The sequence below is a fragment of the Poromitra crassiceps genome (genome assembly GCF_964638095.1).
Source record: "Poromitra crassiceps genome assembly, contig: HAP1_SCAFFOLD_534, whole genome shotgun sequence".
In the NCBI taxonomy this organism is placed as follows: Eukaryota; Metazoa; Chordata; class Actinopteri; order Beryciformes; family Melamphaidae; genus Poromitra; species Poromitra crassiceps.
In genome coordinates, this window is record NW_028151874.1 from 37,501 (window position 1) to 47,311 (window position 9,811).

At 44.0% G+C, this 9,811-nt stretch overlaps 1 protein-coding gene across 1 annotated transcript in view; it reads left to right on the forward strand.

Annotated features, from left to right (window-relative positions):
- Positions 1-9,562, forward strand: part of LOC310771336 (voltage-gated potassium channel regulatory subunit KCNG3-like) — a gene marked incomplete at both ends in the record, with an annotated part of 11,821 nt that extends 2,259 nt beyond the window's left edge. The window contains 4 exons of the mRNA XM_083663970.1: positions 2,032-2,205; positions 2,355-2,461; positions 7,553-7,900; positions 9,259-9,562. Of these exons, the coding sequence (XP_083520096.1) occupies positions 2,032-2,205; positions 2,355-2,461; positions 7,553-7,900; positions 9,259-9,562 (933 nt within the window). The remainder of the gene's footprint in view (positions 1-2,031; positions 2,206-2,354; positions 2,462-7,552; positions 7,901-9,258) is intronic.
- Between the last annotated feature and the right edge of the window lie 249 nt (positions 9,563-9,811).

Below are 9,811 nucleotides of genomic sequence, written 5' to 3' on the forward strand. Positions count from 1 at the left end.
ACTGTATGCTCAACGAATTCATTCAACAACCAAACATCGCCGATGTACGCCAGCCAACCATTGAGATATATATGAAGCCAACGTGCAGCTGCGTCATTAACTCATTGAGTGCCAAGGACGAGTATGTTCGTCAATTCGTTTAGTAACGTAGAGTGCCAAGGACGAGTATGTTCGTCAATTGCGTTTTTTGACGGTGGGACGTGGATCAAAGCCAGATCCATCTCCTGTGAAAGTATGGTGGATGTTGAATGTGTAAAAGCTATTTTAGGGACCCATTAGGTGGCGACAGTGCTCTCCAGATTAGAGAAAGGCGAGGAAAAAAGAGAGAAGAAGTCGTTATGGAAACGGAAACGGCATCGGTATGCATCGATATGCATGAAGCATAACGTTAGCTGTGCCTGTGAACAGCAGTCAATCTGCTGCCACAATTGAGCCCCTCCGTCTCCGCTGCGATAGCCCCTCCATATGATTTAGTTGCCGACACCAGCGTCTTTCTGAAAAGTTACATTATTCTCAGCTGGGAGCCGGTGACAGGCTGTGAAAAAGCGGGGTGCAGCGCACTTTTCAGTGCAGAGCAAACGCACAGCAAACGCAGCAGAGCCCCAGAGACACTCCCACGGAGGAGGAGGAGGAGGGGGGTGGGGCACGCAGGGCACTACAGCATACAACCATTGACAGTAAACACAGACCCAGACAGCAGGCTGAGCTCGATAGACAGAGACAGGCAAACAAGCTAGAATATCTGATGCCCACCAGCAGTAAATCAAGACCAGCAAGAAGGTGTAGGGTCTGCGCACGCAGGGGCCAGCGCTGCTGGTTGCAGCTAAAAAATATGATTTGGCCAAACAAAATTCCTTTGTTTTCACTGTTTTATTGAAGGAAATTATTTTTGAGGTGTCATTACATCAGAAAATATTAGCTTCAGAGTCAATGATGTGCTTGAAATGCTTCCTTTCACAAAAAGCTGAATATCTCAGATTCTAAATTGAAACATGTGTTTTTGCTGAAATCAACCTATCTTCTCCGGCTGATAACTAAAGAACGGAAAATGATATCAATAAACTTTTTTTTGCAGATGATAGAAGAGAGTCTCATCGTTCTTTGTGCGTGTTCGGTGTTTACATAGTAATATCACACAATATTCTGTGGGCCTCGAGAAATCACTGAAAACGCTCTGAAACTCTGGCACTGGGAGCGTCCGTTCTCCAAAAGTGGCTGGCACTCAATGAGTTAAGGATCAAAGTGATTAGTGATAAAACACAAAAGTGTTTTCCACATGCAGCATGGTAACAAGGCTTTCAATATTCATCTGATCGACTTTATGCATCACAGATGCACCATCATGTAGCCTATTAGGCTACAAGGCTAATTCCTATCTTTTGGTTCCATTTTTTCGTAAAGCAAATTATTCCCATGAAGTAGCCTAATTAGCGTCCATTCTGAAAGACGACGCCTGCATATCAAACAGCTGCAGTCTGCATAACGTTCGTCGGGGGAATAGTATAGGCTATAAATGCAGTTTTTGTAAGGGAATGCACAACTGGCTAGCTAGACAGATTGCAGTTCTGGAGCTGGTTTCCAGAGGGAATATCCTCAGACCAACTCACCACAGACAGATATAGTCCTCTGAAGCGTACTATTATATCCGTTAATTTTACCTACTAATGTCAACATCGTTTGAGCATAAAGCCTAACCTACTTACAAGCGCGGAGCATTCCTCCTGGCGCCCCTGCAGTCATTTTTGTATAGGCTACTATTTTACTTTAGCTCATGTCTTTCTTGCTGCATGAGGTATCAGTGCAGTGGGATTGTCTTAGCATCATTACGTATGGGATGCTTTCCTTGACCTCAACATGTTCTCCATCCAGGTCAGGTTTCCTGAACGCAAGCCAGATCTCCTGCAGTGGATATACTATATACTGTATACTGGATACTGTATCCAGTCTATCTCCTGCAGTGGATATACTTTATACTGGATACTGGATACTGTATCCAGTCTAGCTATTGAATGTGCAAACGCCTTGCCGTAGGTCTGCTGCCACCGGCGGCTGGACGACCGCATGTCGGACGACTCGTGCCGCTTCCTCCCAGAAGAGGAACCCCCGGGCCCGGAGCGGGGCCCGGAGCGGGGCCCGGAGCGGATCGCCTGGCTGGAGTGGATCAGGAGGACGTTTGAGGAGCCCACCTCCTCTGTGGCAGCTCAGGTCAGCCATCTTTTTATCTAACAGGACTTGTGAAATATATTCATGGCAGGTGCAATATGCGGCTGTATGAAGCACTGTTTGCCCAAGACAAAATTTCCCTCGGGGACAATAACGTTGATCTGATCTGATCTGATCTGATCTGATCTCAGGTCCTGGCCTCCATATCTGTGCTGGTCGTCCTGGTCTCCATGGTGATGCTGTGTGCCAGCACCTTACCAGACTGGAAGGCCTCCGAGAGCAGCGCCGAGCAGCACAGGTACATCACCATGGTAACACTTTACAGCGACACAGGTACTATCACACGTTATGGCAGCACAGATACCATCTCCATGGTAACATTTTAATTGGATAGTCTGCATACAGAGAGTCTACAGGCTAGGCTATTTGTATTTCAACAGATTCAACAATTTGACTGTTTTGCTCTGTCTGTATGCCTGTCTGTAAATGTTTAACATATTTGGTTTACTTCCCATTCCCCACACCCGATTCTGCTCACCTCGGGCTACTCAATTATTCTATGTACATGTTCATGTACATGTTCATGAATTGTCACATATATAATCTGTTACATTTGCATACAGACATCTACAGACAAACATATATTCTACTGTATACACATCTACAGACAAACATCTATTCTACTGTATACACATCTACAGACAAACATCTATTCAACTGTATAAACATCTACAGACAAACATCTATTCTACTGTATAAACATCTACAGACAAACATATATTCTACTGTATAAACATCTACAGACAAACATATATTCTACTGTATACACATCTACAGACAAACATCTATTCAACTGTATAAACATCTACAGACAAACATCTATTCTACTGTATACACATCTACAGACAAACATCTATTCTACTGTATACACATCTACAGACAAACATCTATTCTACTGTATAAACATCTACAGACAAACATCTATTCTACTGTATAAACATCTACAGACAAACATATTCTACTGTATAAACATCTACAGACAAACATATATTCTACTGTATAAACAAGTACAGACAAACATCTATTCTACTGTATAAACATCTACAAACATCTATTTTACTGTATAAACATCTGCAAACATCTATTTTACTGTATAAACATCTACAAACATCTATTTTACTGTATAAACATCTGCAAACATCTATTTTACTGTATAAACATCTACAGACAAACATATATTCTACTGTATAAACATCTACAAACATCTATTCTACTGTATAAACAACTACAGACAAAGATCTATTCTACTGTACAAACATCTACAGACAAATATCTATTTTACTGTTTACAGAAAATGATGTTTTGTACAAGAATAGATGCGGGCTAATGTCTTCTTTGCAAAAGAAACGCTGTTAACCCGGCATTTAACCCGGCATTTAACCCCGTAACGTTAGTTGGTGTCGGGCTTTGCAGAAAGCACTCAGCTTCTCAGCAAGCGCTGAGAATGCAACGCTGCGCTCGAGCTGCCTGTCGGGGTTTCCAGAAAGCTCTCAGGTTCTCAGCAAGCGCCAGGATTGGCCAATGTCAACTTCAGTCTCCAGAACGATCCAATCAAATCACCCGCACGTTCTTGCGGTCCCGCCTTACAGTAGTGTTTCAACTGACTCTATCAGAATGACATGCCAGTCGGAGTCGGACTTATAGTATTATTATTATTATTATATTATCATACTTGGAAACCGTTTTATAAAAGCAATATAGCACTCGAGCTGCGTGTGTTGTGGCATATATCCCCCTGCTCAGAAGTTATCCCACTCGGCCTGCGGCCTCGTGGGATAACAGCTGATCAGGGGGATATATTTGGCACAACACACTGGCTCTCATGCAATATTGCTTAAGTATAAACATCTACAGACAAACAAATATTCTACTGTATAAACATCTACAATTTTATTAATTAATACACAGGACAAGATGTTACTATCCCTTGTGCCAAAATCCGAGGAAAAACACATTTAGAAGCCCAATCCAGAATAAAACAAGCTAACAGGCTAACAAACTAATAAACAAGACACAAATCACCAGTTACCTACCCTAGCCAACAGCAGTATGAAGCATGTCATTAGGGTTTTCAAGTGGGCACCTTCCTTCACCGACGTTTCGTTAAGTTAGGCCCACGACACCTCAAGAAGGCTTAACGGTGTAATCCAGCGTCCTGGAAACACCCCCCTCCATGCTACCACCGCACAACTGCATATTACCTCACTATCTAAGCCTAGCTATCCAGGTCGGTTCGGTATGACATTCCTAACTACACCACCACTGTCAATGATTCAGCCCTGTTGATGCGGACCGTTAATCATGACCAACAACAAACAATCAATCTTACCTTAGCGAGCTCCCCAGCTAGCATGTTTCCTCCTTATCCACAGCCATTCACTTGCTCGTTCTGCTGCCTGAGACATGTTGCTAACCGCAAGTTTCAGGCTCCGTCCCCGAATGCCCAACTCAGTTAGTAGGGCAATAACGGACTTTGCCACAAAACCACAGCAGCCCACCTCTACAGGCCGCACTCGAGCCCTCCAACCTCGCTGCTCTGCCTCTGCTGCCATTTCAGCATACCTAGCTTTCTTGCGCTCATAAGCCTCCTCAACTCGATCTTCCCACGGGACTGTGAGTTCGATAAAATAAACTCTCTTCTCTACCTCAGACCACAGTAACAAGTCCGGACGTAGCCGGGTGCTAACTATATATGCTGGGATGACTTGCTGTTCATTCAAGTCAACCCTTATTTCCCAGGCTCCACCTACACTTAGCTGCCCTAACTTGTGCCTGACCTTAATTGGTCTAATCTTTTCTCCCTCACGTACAAATTTGATCTGTCTAGTCTCTTTGCTAGCAACTAGAGAATTTACTTCTAGCCGCTTTTCCTCAACTGCAGCTGCCAAACATTTCAACACCTGGTTGTGACGCCAGGTGTATCGCCCCTGGGAGAGACTGACCTTACACCCTGACAGTATATGCCTCAGTGTACATACACTAGAACACAACGGGCAGGCACCATCCTCGCCCAACCACTGATTTAAGTTCTGGGGAGATGGCAGCACATCATAAGTAGCCCCTAGAATAAATCTAATTCTGCTGGCCTCCATGCTCCACAACTCTCTCCACTTCAACTTTCTCTTCTCTACACTCTCCCAGTTCACCCACTGTCCTTGCTTTGCTTGCGACACTGCCTTAGTACATCTTACTGCCTCCTCTTGCCTATGTACTTCTTCAACTACCATCTTCCTCTTTTCTATTACTGATGCCTTGTTCCACACAGGTTTCCCTATGCACAACCCTAAAGGTGGTCTTATACTCGAGCAAAGCTCCGTGGGGGTGGGGCCCCGCGAGTCTCCGTGAGTCACCGTGCAGACCTCGCGCTGGGGCTGATGCCATTATACTCAGAAAGTGATCAGCATGTATTGTACAATGGTGAGAACAGCCCGTGAAAAGTCGCAATGAAACGCTGTGCAGTACTGAGTGCGCTTTCACTCTCAAACGACCGCACATCAGCACATGAAGGACTCACCAAACTTGTTTTTACTGAAAGCCGTTTTTACTTCTCAGCCCTGATTGCCTACTCTGTGCTGCTTTTAATCTCTCTCAATCATGCTCTCAACACAACACATTTACTTGGTGAAATGACTAAAAACGAACAGTTGCAAATCTAAGTTTATAGCCTACCACATGGGTCAAGAAATGTGGTGAAAACACAGTTCAGTGTTCAGGGTTCAGTGGCTCGAAAGCAGCCATGTTTGGAGAGAAGCTCGCGCTGTTAGAAAAAAAATCAGGCACAACGCGAGCGGCCGCTGGAGCTAGCGAATAACCACGCCCAACAAATTTACGTAATTTGACGCGCCCGCCCCTCGCTCCACCCCCGCACCCTTCACGGCAGGGTGAGCATAATTCAGCCTTAAGCCTCCACGCCCATGCTGCACCTGACCTATGATATCCCTGTGTCTAAGAGCTGACTGTGCTTGCTGTACTGCCTCCTTTGGGTTCCACTTCCTCTCTGTTTTAACTGTGGGCGCTACACTCCTAACCACTGGATCCTTTGACTGAGTCAGAGTCATTTCCAGTCTAACCTTAGCACACTTGAACTCCTCTGTCAGGCTAGATAATGGCAATTCCAATATGCCTTTCCCATATAAGGCTACACTGCTTAGGCAGCGTGGGACTCCGAGCCATTTTCTAATGAATGAGTTAATCATCCTTTCTAGCTTTTCTACCTTTGAAAGGGGAACCTCATACACTGTCAGTGGCCACATCAACCGAGGCAACAATCCAAACTGCAAACACCACAACTTTAACTTTCCTGGGAGCCCTGACTTGTCTATACTTGTAATACCTTGAATCATTTCCTGCCTCTCACCTCCTCAAACTGCCCCTTATCACTGAGACTTGCATCATACCATCTTCCCAAACTCTTGACTGGTTTCTCTAACACTGTAGGCACCACCTCATCATTTATAACAAACTTCTTACCTACTACCCTCCCTTTAATGATTGAAATACTCCTGGACTTACTTGGCTTCATTTTCATTCTAGCCCACTGCAGATTACTATTTAACTTATCCAACAATCTGCTAGTACATGGAGCGGTTGACGTCATAGTCGTCATGTCATCCATGTATGCCCTAATTGGAGGGAGCCGCAGCCCTCCCTGCAGCCTTTCTCCACCCACTACCCATTTTGAAGCCCTAATAATGATCTCCATTGCCATGGTAAAAGCTAATGGGGAAATTGTACACCCTGCCATAATGCCTATCTCCAGCTGCTGCCAAGCTGTAGTATACTCTGCTGTGGTAAAGCAGAGTTGAATATCTAAGAAGTAGGCTTTAACTAAGCTCTTTATACTACCTGGCACTCTAAAGAAATCAAAGGCCTCCCATAACAGACTATGCGGCACTGACCCGAAAGCATTAGCCAGGTCCAAGAATACTACATGCAGGTCTCTCTTCTCTGTATAAACATCTACAAACATCTATTCAACTAACATCTACAGACAAACATATATTCTACTGTATAAACATCTACAGACAAACATATATTATACTGTATAAACATCTACAAACATCTATTTTACTGTATAAACATCTACATACAATCATATTCTACTGTATAAACATCTACAGACAAACATCTATTCTACTGTATAAACATCTACAGACAAAGAGAAACAGTTGAATTGTTGAATGTCATGTTCAACTAATAAGCTGTTGAAATCTTACAAATGCTCTGTAGACTCTGTAGGCGGACTATCACACTAAAGTGTTACATCTGTTTTGTTCCACTCAATTCTCTTCTGTCTCTAACTGTGTGTTGTGGTCCATCCCTCCTGTAGGATCATCGAGGCGGTGTGTATTGTCTGGTTCACGGCTGAGTGCATCGTTCGCTTCCTTGTCTCGCGGGACAAGTGTGAGTTCGTGCGGCGGCCACTGAACGTCATCGACCTGCTGGCCATCTCTCCGTACTACGTGTCTGTGGCAGTGACCATGATGACAGGGGAAGACTCCGAGCTGCAGAGGGCTGGCGTCACGCTGCGTGTCCTGAGGATCATGAGGATCTTCTGGCTCATCAAGCTAGCTCGACACTTCCTGGGTCTGCAGACTCTCGGTCTCACGCTGCGCCGCTGCTACAGAGAGCTGGTCATGCTGCTAGTCTTCATCTGCGTGGCCATGGCCATCTTCAGGTGCTTTCCTGACATTACATTACATGACATTACATGACATTACATGACATTACATGACATTACATGACATTACATTACCAGTCCCTCCAGGATTTCGCTGAGTTTTTTTGTAATTATTGCGACCATAAATGCTTGATTTTGCGGCGGCTTTTCTCAAAATTTGCAATGCAATTTGCCACATTTTATGTGATTTTTTGCGGTAAAATTGCGGGAACTGGCAAACATTGCGGAGTTGCGGAAAAAATTGCGATTTAATTTTTTAATTTTTAATTACATTTTTTCTTTTCCTCCCTTCATCGTTTCTCTTCTCCTTTCTTCCTCATCCTCAATAATGCTATTATCACTTTGCTTTTTTCGTACTTTTTGCTTAGTGCTTCATATTTTTCCTCTTATCCTTATTTCCTCTTCATGCCTTCCCTGTCCTCCTCATCCCTTGTTCCTTGTTAAATATTCAAACTACTAGACCCTAAGCTAAATATGCCACCTGTGTGTGTGTGTGTGTGTGTGTGTGTGTGTGTGTGTATGTGTGTATGTGTGTGTGTGTGTGTGTGTGTGCTTGTGTGTGTGTGTGTGTGTGTGTGTGTGTGTGTGTGTGTGTGTGTGTGTGTGTGTGTGTGTGTGTGTGGGTCTCAAATGCTTCGCGCTAGCAAAGTGGCTGTCCAGTGACGATTTCCGTTTGTGTTCTTCCACGACAGTGTTGCACGGAGTGCAAAATAGTTTGCCTCCACTTTCATGGAAAACATTTGGTAATTGTTTTGCGGTTATTTTTGTTGGCAAATGTGAGGGGTTTGCCCTCCTCATCGCAATGCGATGACGTGTTACGTTACGTCCCATACTCTCGTCACTTCCTATTGTTGTCCCTCATTCCCACATATCTCAAACCCAGGTAAAGATGCGTCATTTTACTAACTTTTTGCGGCGAAATCGCGGGAATTTTGAAAAATTGCAAGCCCCCGCAAATATCGCAGAGTTTGGTTGAATTTGCATTAATTATTGCGATCGCAAAATCGCAATTTCCTGGAGGGACTGCATTACAATACATTAGGGCTCTACCCGACTCAGTCGAATTGGATTTGGCTGTTTTTATACGAATAATCGACGAAATGTATTACATTTCATAAAATTTATTCAATTTCATGAATTTAATTTAACTTGATTAAATGTAACTAAATTGTATTAAGTTAATTACATTTCATTTCATTAAGTTTAATTAACTTTAATACAATTTTCAATAGATTTCACCAAATTTTCAATAGATTTTCACGAAATTATATCACTAAATTTAATGAAATGTAGCCAAATTTAATTCAATTGAACTAAATGTAAGTAGATTTCACAAGATTTTCATTCAATTTCAGCGCCCTGGCCCAGCTGCTGGAGCACGGCCTGGACCTGCAGCCGGGCGGCGGTAACCATGACTATGCCAGCATCCCAGCAGCGTGCTGGTGGGTGATAATCTCCATGACGACGGTAGGGTACGGGGACATGTGTCCAGTGACGGTCCCGGGCCGCATGCTGGGCGGAGCATGTGTGGTCAGCGGCATCGTGCTGCTGGCTCTGCCAATCACATTCATCTATCACAGCTTTGTCCAATGCTACACCGAGCTCAAGCTCCGCCCCACACGCTGTGGGAGGAGCCTGTCACATGACTTCATCAACTGACCCCCCTGACCCCTGGCTTTTAGATCGCTAACGCTTTTAGCCTAATTCAAAGTTAAAATATTGCACATGCGCAATGCAAATCATTAGTGTCAAACCCAACTCGTCCAAGTGGCTTGTCCAAGTGGTTTTGCTAGCTGTCCAAGATGGCGGACCCATTCCCGCATGCGCGACGCAGATCGGGCAATGAGCAACACCATAGAGATATAACTGTTATATCACTCTTATAACAGTTTTATAACATGATAAGTG